Source organism: Schistocerca americana, chromosome 7, assembly GCF_021461395.2.
Source record: "Schistocerca americana isolate TAMUIC-IGC-003095 chromosome 7, iqSchAmer2.1, whole genome shotgun sequence".
NCBI classification, from domain to species: domain Eukaryota; kingdom Metazoa; phylum Arthropoda; class Insecta; order Orthoptera; family Acrididae; genus Schistocerca; species Schistocerca americana.
In genome coordinates this window covers 216,097,226-216,112,830 of record NC_060125.1, presented here as the reverse complement: position 1 = coordinate 216,112,830, position 15,605 = coordinate 216,097,226, and the positions used below count along the sequence as shown (strand labels likewise).

Here is a 15,605-nt window from a genome sequence, read left to right as displayed (position 1 = left end):
CTTAAGTGATGTTGACAGTGTTACTTCAAATCCAGCTGATGGATTCATCCAAATAATATAAATCTTAATCATATAGGCAGAACAATTGCAAATGTTAATGCTAAATGGCTTGTTCTAGTAAAAATGTAAGGGAATAGTCCTATAAAATTACTGAATAATATTATAATGAAGATTGAGATAAAGATGAATGTTGTTCCATTAAAGGATGTTGGTCCTAGTAATGTTTTAAATTCGTTGTGTAAAGTTAAGATGTTGACTGGACTGAATTTGACACCTACCGACCTCTGCCTGTCAACACTACACCCAGGAAGATTCAAGTGAATATTGATGACTCAAATTCTGTACTGGATTGCAGTAAAGTGTTCCTTACTGACAGTGACGTAAAAGAACTGAAGATACAGACAAATTTGTATGCATCACAGGCAATCCAGAAGAAAAGAAGAGGAAATAACATCAAGCCTAATTCAGTTTTGAGTTCCTGGAAGCCAGTGACTACAAGTGAGATGAGGCGTTTCTTGGATATGCGTTTCCATATGTGTATTTCAAGAAAGCCAAAAATTGTGGACCACTGAAGCACTAATCCTGTTCTTAGTTGTAACTTCTGTCCCCAAGTTATGAGTCATTTGTATTTTACTCAGATACTGTCGTGCTTGCATCTTGTTGACAATTCTGAACAGAAAAACCAGGTGAAGTTGGATTTCAACCATTTTAAGTTTTACCTTATTACAAGAATTTGAAGGAGCGATGTATCCAGGCATATGTATCCAGGCATATCGTCCCTCAGAAAAACTGACAACTGATGAAGGCATATGTCCATTTCGAGGTCATGTGAGCTTCCGTGTTTACATGCAAAATAAGCCTCATAAGTATGGACTGAAGGTTTATGCTGCTGCTGAAGCCAGTAGTGGCTATGTTGTAAACTTTGAAGTTCATGCTGGTAAGCACATTGTTGACAATTCTTCGATAATGTATTAGCAATGAAGTTGAAGGATAAGAGGGACATGTATGCATTGTCTACAAGGCATCAGGCCACATCTGGTACGCATACTAAGAAAAATGGGTCTGTAGTAATGAAACCACTTCAGGTACTGGATTACAATCTGAATAAACTTGGAGTGGCTATCAGAGACCAGCACCTGCAGTACAATCCATTCCAGCACAGAACAGTGCAATGGTGGCGAAAATTATATTTCCATCTGCTGCTGATGGGAGTATCAAATGCTTTTTGGCTCTACAATGCAGTGCACAACAAGAAACTAACTAACGCACTTCATAACAGTGCTTGCAGCTCAGCTTGTTGAAGATGATACACTTGAAATCATACAAAGGAATGAAGAAACTGTAGGTCGGCTAACAAATCGATATTTTTTGCAGCACATACCTCCAGCTACAAAGAAATATGCTGCTTGTGTGTGTCACGTGCGCAGTGCCAGGAGTAAGAAAGAGAATGGCAAAGCTTCACACAAAGACGCACGGTATGAAAATGAACAGTGTGGTGTTTCAGTCTCCCTGGAACCTTGCTTCAAAATTTCCCACACTAAAAAACAATATGATTCTGTGTGAAATTTGTATGCAATTACTGTAGACTGACAGATGTTATGTAGTGTCATAATATCAGTTAAAAAGAAACAACAATTGCATTTTCTTATCCGTATGACTTTTCTAAATTCTTAAAAACACCTATGCGATTTCTATAACTGTACCTTAAAGCTGTGCATTCCAAAGTAGTTTCTTTTCCACAGAATTAATGACGAAAAGTGCAGCTTCAAAATGGTACCAAATTTGCCACAATCCAAAAAGTAGATTCGATGCCACGATTTTCTAAACACTGACAAAATTGCCTGGTTTCTAGGGACGGGTACATGAAACAGGTCTGGTACAGAGGGTTTAAACTAACTTTCCTGTAACTTAAGACTTAAAACTTCGCTCAGAACTGGATGACAGTGCAATATTAACTCGTTGTCTCTTCTGTTTTTGTGTAGCGGAGAATAAGTACTTAGTGTACCACTGCTGATTCCCTGTTTCCTTGTTCCAGTCACAAATGTTTTACAGTTTAAGAACAATAGCTGCTAAGCTTCCCTGTGAGCTTGATTCTCTGTCCTTTTTACAAGATACACCTATGAGGAAGCAATACATTGGTAGACTCAGTTTAAGAGAAACCGAAATAAACCTGGAGTTTACCACATGTCTCTGTTGTAACCTCACCAAAATGTTTTAAATCAGTTGAAAAATTTCACAGAAACGAGACTACAGGGCAGAAAATAACTAAGTAGAGCAACTTTTTAATATTAAGCAGTTTCAAAATGGACTAAATAATATTAAATAATCTCTCCTAGCCCCATACAGATTTCTTATGTCATACAGACAGTCCTGAAAATTTGAGCTCGTGAATTTTTAATAGTTATGACACTATGCGTAAAACTGAAAACATCAAGGGCATGTATGTAGCTGCTGACGTAATTTTCTATACAAAATATTTACTTTCCACACAAATAATTGGCTAAATATTCCAAATAATTTTGCATTTGTGGACATCACTGCCCATTGCCTATAACAAAATGCAAACTGTCTCTAAAATGAGACAAGACTCCTTTCTTTTTCACATATCATTACGGGATCCAATGCACTCATCTTTACATCCCCTATCAGCGATACAATACATCCAGATTTCCCTGGATTGGTCCTAACTTTCAAGATGTCCAGCGGCATGCCGAAGGGATTTTTATACAACTGTCCAGGGTAAACCCGCACCTTTCTACGTGTGTATGGAAATTTGATTGACTGGAAATAGACTTAATAAACCTTAGTTATAATTCACTAAAGGAAGACAAAACCGTAGAGTGTTTCTTCATTTTAGTCCGTTAAAATTGCAGTGGCAAACATGCTTATGCACTCTCCTATACACATAAGGTGTGTTCCAAAACGATCTTTACAACTTTGATCTTTTATATTTTAGAAATGGGAATGGGTAGAAAGGTGCACTTTTCGGCATAATGTTCACACAACATAAATCTGATTTTTTTATTTATTTTTCCATGTTTGTTATTGAGTGGCCACTCTCCAGCAGTTGGCACAATGTGTGGAATGGTTGGTATACAGACCAGATCCAGCACCAAGGTCCTGCGGAACCCCATTACATTTTTTCTTTGGGTGGCACTTGTGAGCCTGCATTCAATTTGGCTTTTTCCATCATAGAAAATCATTCTAAACTGTGGTAAGTTAGCCATATTTCCCAAAAAATAAAATTCACTGACAATCTTAAAATTAATCACAGATAAAAGAGAACTGTAAAGGAACATGAACAGACTAATCGAGAAAAAAGTTTAAGAATTTTTTTAAAACGAGAACTCCACAGCACCTGCACTATTTACTTAGTGCTTTGGTCACTACTGGTTTCATGGCCAAAGTTTAATTAGCAAGCATTCATGTTCAGTGAAGTCTGCGAAGCTTAAATTGCACTACCTGGCACAACATGAATCGGATAACATTTTGGCCACTGAGGAGACTTCGTGAATATGATACAATTCATGTATGTAGCATGTAGGACAACAACCTGTTGTCTTTGATGAGTTCAAACACATGACAACACACTTTCACCCTGGAAACTAGTACGTACAAAATAAATAAATCAATAGCGTAGCTCTAGAAGAGTTATTGCCAAAATTAACGTATCACCAATGGATCTAAATAAGTTATCTATATAAAAAAGGACGATTATGAAAGCAGAAGACATTTAACACATCTGGAAGAAGAAAACTAGGAGGAGGACTGCCTAATGTAGTACATAAACTTGAGCAACTGACAGTAACGAAATACCGCATGCTATTAGAATAGCAGCTGCTGGCTTGCTCATAGTGGTATTAAATGAAAATGAATAACGGTACGTTCTGTTCGTGGCAATTATTAAGTGCTCTTCCACCTTGTCACAGTTCATACTATCTAGAATTAACTTGGAAAAGCCCACAAATTTCAAAACAATTGATACGATAATACATGGTGTCAAAACTAATGATTTCCAAATGATATAAGAATAATGCTTCATTATGACGTAAAGAATGCTACACGTTGGAAAAGTTATTACACGTATTGTTCACGTACAGACTTGTTGGCATCCATGTTGATTACCTAAGACAAGAGACAACAATAAACTCAGCTCATTACAAGCGTACAGTATGTCTTTGAAAAGTATTTTAAGTAGGATCCACAATGACAAGCAGAATGTGTTGTTACAACATGAAAGCATGCCACACACTTCGTGCACTGTCACACACAAGGGAAATACAGAAGCGTCCGATCCTGCCCATCTGCTTTGACCCATGATGTCACAAATATGGCGGAAACGACCATAAACCACGATTCCAATATGTCGCATATAAAGTCGTTACATATACATTATGAGGACGAAAATACATTAAAAAAACACACACACACCCACACACACACACTTTTCACAAAAAGCCTAATGACACTAACGGGACAAGCGCGGGAAATGGGGTGTTTTAGGGTGGGGTCAAACTAAATATAAACAAATTTGGACACCCTCCCCCATAAAAAAAAAAAGAGAGAGAGAGAGAGAGAGAGAGAGAGAGAGAGAGAGAGAGAGAGAGAGAGAGAGAGAGAGATCATCTGGAATCAGACACTTCCCTTGACCTATATAGCTCAACAGCAGCTCCCGATCCCATGAATTAGGATCAAACACTTCCCTTGGCCTATATAGCTCAGAAACATCTCCCAATACCAATACCAACATACACAGCCACACATTGGGATCGAACACTTCCCTTGACCTGCGCACTTAATTTTATCCGTCATATCCATTCCTGAACAAAAACAACAACCGATTAATTTTACTAAAATTACCACACGACATACAGCAAACAACGCTAAACTAACCTTCACACAAAATCGTTAACTCACTGAAACAAATTCCACTACAAACACAGCCGACACTAACAATTCTGGATAATGAGCAAAAGCAAACTGAGCCCATTACACCACACAAACGAAAACCCTGAACATACCACCAGAGAGCACAACAAATCACAACACGACGACATCTACAAACATGCCACACTCACAAACCAAATTCCGCGCCATCATGACATCACACACGACAACACCCTTACGTCACGGGTCAAAGCCAACGTGTGGGATCGGACGCTTCTGTCGACCCCACACAAGCTACAGAAGTTGCAAATTTACATATTAATTCATCCATTATGCATTCTACACCAGGTAACCTGGACATGCGAATGTGAAAACTGATATAATTCTATTGTGACTCCATTGCTGAAAAGTTTATTATTGTGAAAAGTATGCAATTATCTGTGGCTGTGTTCAAAACTAGCTTCTACAATCCAAGGAACAATTTAATGAGGTGTTCTTTGCTTTATTAAATTATTCACAGCCTATGTGTAATGTTTATATATGTATTGTGTAGCAGTCAATTATTACATATTTAATTTGTTCCACATTTCCATTTACATGCAGTTCTTCAGAAACTGCAAAAGCAAGATGAATGTGTGAATGTTATAGTGCCTACTACGTTACAGCAAAACACACATATACACTTACAAAATTACCACTTTCACAATTAATTACATGAGAATCAACAGTTCAATATGGATTCCTACACTCTGCATAACTTGGAATGTTTTGGGTTAACTAATAATCGACAGAGGTGAAAGAAGTGATAAATGACAGAAACCATCTCAGAACTGAGGACTGAACGACAGACCTTCGTATTTGTAATTGAATCTCAACTCTCCCACAGAGCCATATATATATATATATGTACAGCCTAATATTTATGCACAAAAAATAACACATAAATTATTCCTTTTATTTTCAAGTGGATCTATAGTAAAGTGAGTAAGAATGTCACCACACTTAAATTTTAAATGCTTAGTACATGAAATGTTTGTTGACAAACATCCACTGATATAACACAGTGTCTTTGTAGTTCCAGCAGGAAGAAAAACGAAATTCACCATTCAAAGGTTCTGGCATCATCTATGAATTACATGAGGAGTCATGATAGTTAATCGTCCCCATTACATACGGCTCATCACTGACTTACATCATTTGCTAAAACCTTAGAAATTATTAAAATATGCAAAATGTAAATAAGTTTCACTTTGATACAACCGCATATAAGTTCGTAACGGCTAGTCAACAGAGCAATTGCAACAGTGCGTCTTACATGGTGCCATATACGAAACTAAATATATAGATATATCTAAATAAAACTCAAACAAATATTCACTAACCTGCAAATACTGCATACTTGATCCCGGTTTTCAGACGGACTAGATTCTTCTAAAGGGCTCGATCGACTTCCGCTAAAGCCTTCGCCGAAAAGATCCAAGTCGTTTTCTTCGGTTGTTTCCACCATATCCATGTTCTTTCCTTCACGCAAACAATAAATCGAGTCTGCGAGAATTTACTGCAGTTCCCTGGCAACGATTCACACCTTAACTGAAGTTGTGAGTGGCGTCAAGCAGACCTGCAGATCAAGAATAATACAACTTTCAGAATCCTTTTTTAAACGGTACATTTAGTTGCGTATTTCAGACCAACAAAAATTGACATTAGGTGTCCTTGGAAGGTGTCGTATAATGTAACTGCACTATAACTTTTTTCCTTTATTAAAAAATTCAAATGCCTTTGAATCACCCACGAAACAAGAGAGACTTTAACAATACTGAACATCAAATTATTTACTACGCGAACATTTTTAGCTCATAACAGCACCGGACTGGTGCTACAAATGGCAGAGTTTGTGAGGTCAAACACAGACGTCACTTTAACACAAAACCGTAAGAGTTTGGCCTGTAATTGCCATATTCTTATATTCGCATTCTAAAGACGCAACTCTCCATAAAATTTTAAAATTAAACAGGTTGTTGTTAACAATGGAAAATCATCACAAATGTAGTGTACTATCTCGGAAAGAACTTACCACAGCCATGGCAAATGGCGCGAACGTATCATGCGGCAACTGAGTATCCCACTCATTAAACAGACTATTGATAAGCAAATTTTGACATCTGCGCACCACAATACAGGCTACTTAATCAGCATATATGATATTAGAAAACTTAATGAAGGAATTTACTGCACGGAAGTTTTAGTAACTTTATAACCTCCACAACGATGCTAAAAATTATGTAATTGTGTTGGCAGTTCCGATCTTGCTGGTAGCAGTCTTGTTCATTAGGTAATCCAGTTGTATTGCAGATCGTTGGAAACAAGAGCGTATCAATCTTTTAAATAAAAAATAAACAGACAACAATTTTCTTATGATTTTTCCTAGTCATGAAATGAAATAAAATGAAGACTGTAAAACAACGACCATTGCACATTCATTGGCATTGCTTAAAAATCAACAACCATCGCAAGAATGTCTGCATGAATGAGGTAATTTCGAAATCTCTATTACATAGACATGAGCCTTGTGGAACTGCACCGTGGACAGCGAAAGATGTGAAATTCGCGACAAAAACTAGATGGAGTCAACCGAAGACTATCTATTGTTAAGGCTTTCTGCCAATGTTTCCCGAAAACAAAATGTACTCTATTTTTATGAAAATCGTGTTCGTGTACTGCTTTCCATCCTAGCAATTACGCGTGTAGACGAATTAACACAAGACAACACAACATTCTTGCAATGCAACTAGAGTCCAGTTAAGGCTCAAAGTGTCGACTGGATATTTTAAGGATGTCTTTCTCCGATGTGATGTATTTAGTAGTGTTATGTACGTATGTTAATTTCTCAAATAAGCTTGACACACACACATAGTAACACGGCCCATTCGCATTCCGCTGCATGTTGTCTTTAGATGAAAATTTGTTTTCTAAATTCAACGACAGTTCGGTGGCAACTTTCTAATAGCGGCTAATTCACATAGGCAATAAAAACTTTTTAAGTTCAATTCAGAACAAAATAACAACCTGAGTAGCATACTTCAAAATAAGAAGCAGAGGTGTTTTTTACTATTACATCCCTACCAGAAAGAAGTTCCCGAATAGCAAATTTTTTTTTTACTGCATATGTTATCAATTCGACGGGTTTTTCTACCTCTGACATTTACAGAAACCATTTACATTAACAGAGTGAAACAAAAAATATTGTTTCAGTGAACACCTATAGATAAATGACAAAACTTTAGCTCTTATACTGCACGCAACTATGTTTATGTTGTTGATGAAAAAATTGTTCTACAGTTTTCGTTCATGCGATAACGAGATCTTGTAATTGTTTCAGGTAGTGTTACTTATGAATGTTTTCCTCGATTGTTACAGTTCTCGAGAATTTGTGGTAAAAATTTATATACTTTGTGTGTGAGTGGGTGTTCGTGGGCACCATGGATAAACAGATTGACGCATAACTCCTAACAAAGGCGATAGCTTTTTACACATACTTTCTCTAGTATGGATAAATCAATTTAATTCTAATTACCTGCGTAATCAACTCGAAATATTTTCCACGCAATAATAGAACCGGTTCTTTCTTAAATTTACGATTTTCATCCAGCACAAGAAGAATAACATATTGTCAGATTTCAAGACTGAAAATAAAATCTCTTTTGACGTTGGAAGCCTCAAATCTTTAACTCAAATACAAACAGTATACTCATTAATGTGTCAATAGCATGTCGGAAACAGACCGATCTAAATATCAATACAACAAATTACGCAATACCGCTATAATATTGTGCTTATTTACGTACCAGTATCCTAAAATCAGTACACAAATGTCACGAATTATCAACAACGTTACCACTGCTAATGCTTGCCATAACACTATAATAGAAGAGTACACATTAATTCATTTTTTTAATAGTTAATTGTTGAAATCTAACTTGAACAAATGCGCAACGTTTACTGGTCAAAGTATCGACTGGATATTTTAAGGATGTCTTTCTCCGATGTGATGTATTTAGTAGTGTTATGTACGTATGTTAATTTCTCAAATAAGCTTGACACACACATTACTTAACACTGCACTGCTACACAGTGTTAAAAATCTGCCCTTTGCCTAAAATGAATACATGATCGATTTCCCAAAAAAAAATATTTTTTCTAAATGCTCACCCATATGAAAAGAAATTTAAAAGTTCACGTATTTAGAGCATGGAAAAGGTGTTCAGTGTGAGCAATGTCCTGGTTAACTCGCGCGTGGAACAAACTTGTGCTTCGTACTTCCCTAGTTCTCTCTACAGTTGTTTGTATAATCTTCAACCCACCCGTCCCATCTGTCTTTGCAGCAGTTGGTTATATTTCAATGCACATGTGTTGCAGTTTAACAGCTTTTTCTTTTTTTGACAAGAGCAACATTAAGTCTGGAACTCATTTATTTCGACAGTAAGTCACCAAACTTCCAGATACTAACGCCAAAGCTATTTACATCTTTACGATAATGCAGTGAGATGATACTTACAGAATTAGTTATAATTAAATAATATTATGATCTGGCAACAACAAATTGGTAATTAGTTATCTACCCACCAAAAGAAAACACAGTAAAATTCATTTTTTAAAATCAGTCTGTGTAATGTTTTAATACGAAAAACATAAAGTGACAGCTCAAATTTCTAGATAAAAAGACTTATCCGCTACGTCGTTGTTGTATCTTTTTTTAAATAAAAGAACTTGTGAAATTACGCTACATCTCAACTAATCCCATGAGGCAAAATACTAGTCACCTCCTGACAAGACCCAAATAACTGGTCGCACTGAAGGACTCACTACGTTTGCATCCAACACATCTTCCGGAAAACGAAAAGCAAAGTTTGGAAACCGGTTTTTGCTGTTATATTTGCATGTAAAGGCCTGGAGCGGATTTTCTACCACAGTCGGATATGGCGTCTTGAAAGCAGCTATTTCAGTTTCTGATTTATTCTGCACAATCGCTATTTCTCTTTAGATAAATATTAGAGGTGCAGACAGCTTCATGCTCAACCTAATATTTCTACTTCTCCTTCTGTGTACAAAAAGTCACTCCGTCCATATTATCCGGAAATATTTCAAAAAGGACAAGTAACCTGACAACCCAAGCACATTTGAGAAAGGGTTGTGCGTTTACAAGGAAGCGAATATCGGTTGCGGGAGTGGAAAACGGTAACTAGAATGCGATTTCCAGACTCGGTTTTAGACAGGTTACATGATTAACCGGAATCGATATTGGGAAAATGGTTTACGTAATGCAGTGGTGTACAACTTCTACCAAGTAGTCATGTGACTCTCCACCGATGAAGTAAGACTTGGCACTGATACGAAGTGATGTGAATGTACCAGTTGGATGTACGCAATCTATCGCAGTGAAGAAGTGATATAAAGGCTGAAAGAAGATATTGTATTTAGACGTGCGCATGACGACACCGTGAACGAAGTTTCCAGATTTGTTGCGGTATAAACGCGGTGCAGCCAAACAAGGAATAGTGTGCCACTTGCAGCCATGTAGTACGTTGTAAGATCACTGGTCTAAACAGGCCCTAATCGATAAGTACTGGAGATGAATGTCACACCTTGCCACTCCAGTCGGTTCCAAACACGACAAGAATTTATGTAGTCATCGAATGCAGGTCCATTTCAACCAGTTTCCGAGCGAATATTATGGAGGAAAGTGCATGCAATGAACATCTGGTGTAGATTACATCGCAAAAGACTATCGTTCAAGGTGATATTGAGTCCATTATCGACGCTAGAGGCCGTGTAACATGGCAGTTGCGTGGTATCTCCTCAGAACGACTATTTTTTTAACTGATGCAGATTGGAAGAAAAATTAAAACTGTGATTAAAACCAAATTCGTTCTATTTTTAAGGCATTTAAAATCAATAGAAAGTATTAGTCTTATTCTTTGTATCTTAAAAGCTCTGAAGATCAAAGTTTCCAAAGAAAAAAATTAAAAAAAACAGAAGCACTGACTGCACTTTTGCTGCAGTGAATGATTGTATTATACTAATTTTTAATTTTAACAAGAGCAAAGTTTTTCAAACTTTAACCATTTCTCTATTTACGGGAGATGACTTTATAAAAATATTCCCTCATACCTCGACTGCTGCAAACTGCTCAATCACTCTCTCAAAATCACATTTCTCTGTCACATCTTTCCTCCTTTAAATATTAACAGAACAAAGTCACTGAGCCTACTTTTTATTATAGGTGCAGTGATATACGAAAACATAGACTTCTCACGGCTAGCGACGGAAGCAGCAACTTCAGCATGATTTTGATGATATTCTTAAGATCAGGAAGGCACCTAATTTAACGATGAACAACAGGAGTTCTTCTGGTCTTGATAGGCCAGTTGGCATCGAGTTTAGCAATGATCAGCAAGAGTTCTTTTACATAACGTGATTACTTTGCAGTTCAAAGTTGAGAGCCTAGTAGAGAGTTCATCGAATGACTTTCAAGCTATTCCTCTACCATTCCACTCTCAAACAGCGCGTGAGAAAAACGAACACTTAACTCTTTCCATGCAGGCTCCGAATTCCATTATTTTATTACATTCCCACACTTTGCTCTGGTTCAATCTTCTTAAATGAAAAAAAAAAGAAAAGAGGAAGCCACGTTTCTAATTCATACAGGAATTTGACATACATATTAATCTCCTTCTCCCCCCTGTCGCTGTCGATCTCCACCTCCTCTCTTCTTTGTCCACTTCTTCCTCTTTCTCCCTCTCTCTACACACCACCTGCTCTCTCTCTCTCTCTGTCCATCATCTCCACCATGCTCTCTCTCTTTCTCCATTTCCTCATGCCCCCTCTCTATCCCCCCTCTCTCTCTGTCCCTCACCTCCTCCCCTATTATCCATCTTCTCCTCCCTCCTCTCTCTCCACCTCCTTCTGCCCCCTCTCTTTGTCCATCTCCTCCTTCCCATTTTCTATGTCAGTTACCTCGCACCTTCTGGCCATCTCCTCTTCTCCCCTCTCCCTGACTTTTAGTTTTTTATTGATATTGCAAATTCAAATTCTAATGGGACTCTTATCATAAATCAATAAACCATGAATACAAATTTCACATTTTCTAATAACATTTCCCTGTTGTATACTTTGTCCCTATTAAGAAAATTATATAAATTTGTGTCTTACACATATTTAAAAAATAGGTAAATAAAACCACGTAATATCTCAATTGAACACTGTCAAAATTTCAAAGCAGTCGTTCAAGAATTTTGTGGAGATAAATGATTTTGAACAAATCAACATTTACATTTTTATAACGTTTCCGTTTATATTACATATATACCAGATGGTATTCCAGTAGGTATATAACAACACCTGAGAATTTGATTGCAATATTGTGTCAAAATTTGAAATCAGTTCCCGAAGAACTTTTGGATATCTGACATTCTGAAGAAACAAACATCCATATGTGTAGTTATATATAGACTGTAAATGTTTCTGATCGCAAATCGCTGAAAGTTATTGACCAAATACTTTGCAATTTTCGACACAGTTTGCACTGGAATATGCATATGTTTTCTATACCTATTTTTAAATATATGTAACATATAATTTTTATGAATTTAATAATATGGGAATGTTGTTACAAAGAACTCAAAAAATTACACACACACACACACACACACACACACACACACACACACACATATATATATATATATATATATATATATATATATATATATATATATATATATATATATTAAAGGAAGAGGTACCTAAAACACACCCGTATTAGAATGCAATGTTGTGTCAATATTTCAAAGCATTCAGTCAAGAACTTTCTTATTCACAGTTATGAACAAATTATATTACAATTTATTTACACAGATGATGATCACTTCTTCTTATGTAGGTGGACATAAAAATATCTCCGCATTCAGAGGAGAAATTTGATGACTGAAATTTCTTTAGAAGATCCTGGTGCAACGAAAAACACCTATGTTTTAATGATTTCCACACCACTTCGTTTATCATATCAAAAAATGGTTCAAATGGCTCTGACCACTATGGGATTTAACTGCTGTGGTTATCAGTCCACTAGAACTTAGAACTACTTAAAGGTAACTAACCTAAGGACATCACACACATCCATGCCCGATGCAGGATTCGAACCTGCGACCATAGCGGTAGTGTGGTACCAGACTGTAGCGCCTAGAACCGCTCGCCCACTTCGGCCAGTGTTTATCATATCCATGGTACTGTTTCCCCTGTTTAGTGATAGTACAAATCGAACTACCATTTGAACTTCTTACTTCTTCAATGTCATCCATCAATCCTATCTGATGCTAATCTGACACTGCTCAACAATACTCCAGAAGAGGACAGACAACCATAGTGTAGGCAGTCCCTTTAATGGATGTGCTGAGTTTTCTGCCATTAAATCGCAGTCTTTGGCTCACTTTCCCAACAACATCATCTATGTGATCATTCCAATTTAAGTTATTCAGAATTGTAATCCCTAAGTAGTTAGTTGAACTTGTAGCATTAGATTTGTATGATTTATCGTATAACCGAAATTTATCGGATTCCTTTTACTAGGCCTACTCACATGGGTGACTTTGCACTTTTCATTTTTTAAAGTCAGTTGCTTGTTTTCACACAATACAGATATCTTGTCTAAATCATTTTGCAGTTGGTTCTGATAACCTGATGAATTTGCAAGATGGCAAATGACAACATCATCTGTAAACAGTCTAACAGGGCTGCTCAGATTGGCTCCTAATCGTTTATATGGATCAGAAACATTAGAGGGCCTGTAACACTTCCTTTGGGAATGCCAGATATTACTTCTGTTTTACTTGATGACTTTCCATCAGTTACTACGACTATGAGCTTTTTGACAAGAAATCACCGAACCTGTCGCACAACTGAGACGATTCTTCATAGGCATGCAGTCTGATTAAAGTCACTTGTGTGGAACTGTGTCAAAAGCATTCTAGAAATCTAAAATTATGGAATCAATTTGACATCCCCTGTCGATAACACTCATTACTTCCTGAGAATAAAGAGCTATCTGTGTTTCACAAGAACAATATTTTCTGTATCAGAGTTAGTTATTTGTCAATAATTCGTTTTCTTTGAGGTAATTCTTAATATTCAAACATAATATATGTCCCAAGATCCTACTGTAAATCTACATTAGTAATACAGGTCTGTAATTCAGCAGATTACTCCTGTTTCCTTTCTTGAGTATTGGTGAGACTTGTGAAACTTCCTACTTTTTAGGTACAGATCTTTCGAAGGGCAAGAGTTTGTGTATGGTTGCCAAGTATGGAGATATTGTATCGGCATACTCTGAAAGGACCTAACTGGTATGCAATCTGGAGCAGAGTGATTTAAGCTGCTTCGCTCCACCAAGAATATCTGCGTCTAAATTACTTAAGTGTGGTGTTGTTCTTGATTCGAATTCTGGAATATTTACTTCGTCTTCTTTAGTGGAAGAATTTCGGAAAACCCTGTTTAGTAATTTTGCTTCAGTGACACTGTCTTGAGTAAAATTTTCATTGCTATTGCGGATTCAAGGTATTTATTGCATCTTGCCACTAATGTACTTTACATATGACCCGAATCTCTTTGGGTTTTCTGCCAGGTTTCGATACAAAGTTTCGCTGTGGAAACTAGTAAAGCATCTTGCATTGAAAATCGAGCCACATTTAAGTTTCTGTAAAACTTCGACAATCTTGGGGATTTCGCATTCTTTTAAATTTGGCAAGCTTTCTTCGTTGCTCTAGAAGTGTGTTCTGACCTGTTTTGTGTGCCATTGGGACTCAGTATTATCCTTATTAATTTATTTGGTATATATCTCTCAATTGCCCTCAGTACTATTTCTTTCAATTTAAACCACGACTTGTCTATGCTTACATAATCAGACTAAAAGGAGTGAAAACTGTCTCTTAGGAAGGCGTCAAACGAATTTTTGTCTGATTAAAAAATAATGGTTCAAGTGGCTTGAAGCACTATGGGACTTAACATCTGAGGTATCAGTCCCATAGCCTTAGAACTACCTAAACCTAACTAACCTACAAACATCACACACATCCATGCCTGAGGCACGATTCGAACCTGCAACCGTAGCAGCAGCATGGTTCTGAAAGGAAGTGCCTAGAGTCTGATTTTTTTAACTGATATATTTTGCGTTTATTTTTGATGGATTTGAATGTTACAGTATTTAGTCCTGCCGTAGCTACCTTGTGGTCACTAATCCCTGTATTGTATCCATCATGATACTCCATATTTGCTTCTGATCTTGATAGTTTATCAGAATCACAACTTGATAACAGTTCAAAAGTTATGCACACAGCTGTTCACTATGCACACCACAGCAGTAAATTTTGCCAAGAGTTTCACCTTTCGTCTTCATAGTCACCTTATAGCATCATATAGTAGTCCTCATGTACCAACAAGAAGCCCAAATTTTTCATTTATTTTTTACAATGGGAAGACTCTTCCATTCTGGAGACTGTCCATCATTCGTTTCACTCATTTGTTGCTCAGCCATCAGTCGTGAGTCTCTGGACTTCCCACCAACCACTGACATTGTCTGTTATGCCTAGCAATGTCGAGAAGCCATTCCTCTGATAGGCGTGATCCTTCCAGCAGTGCCCAGGCCGGTAACTCTTTATTAAACTTAT

General features: G+C 36.9%; 1 protein-coding gene across 1 annotated transcript in view; it reads right to left on the bottom strand.

Annotated features, from left to right (window-relative positions):
- Nucleotides 1-7,127, bottom strand: part of LOC124621812 (B-box type zinc finger protein ncl-1-like) — a 151,022-nt gene extending 143,895 nt beyond the window's left edge. The window contains exons 1-2 of the mRNA XM_047147251.1: nucleotides 6,962-7,127; nucleotides 6,270-6,505 (exon numbers count right to left, since the gene is read on the bottom strand). Of these exons, the coding sequence (XP_047003207.1) occupies nucleotides 6,270-6,400 (131 nt within the window). The 5' untranslated portion in view covers nucleotides 6,401-6,505; nucleotides 6,962-7,127. The remainder of the gene's footprint in view (nucleotides 1-6,269; nucleotides 6,506-6,961) is intronic.
- Between the last annotated feature and the right edge of the window lie 8,478 nt (nucleotides 7,128-15,605).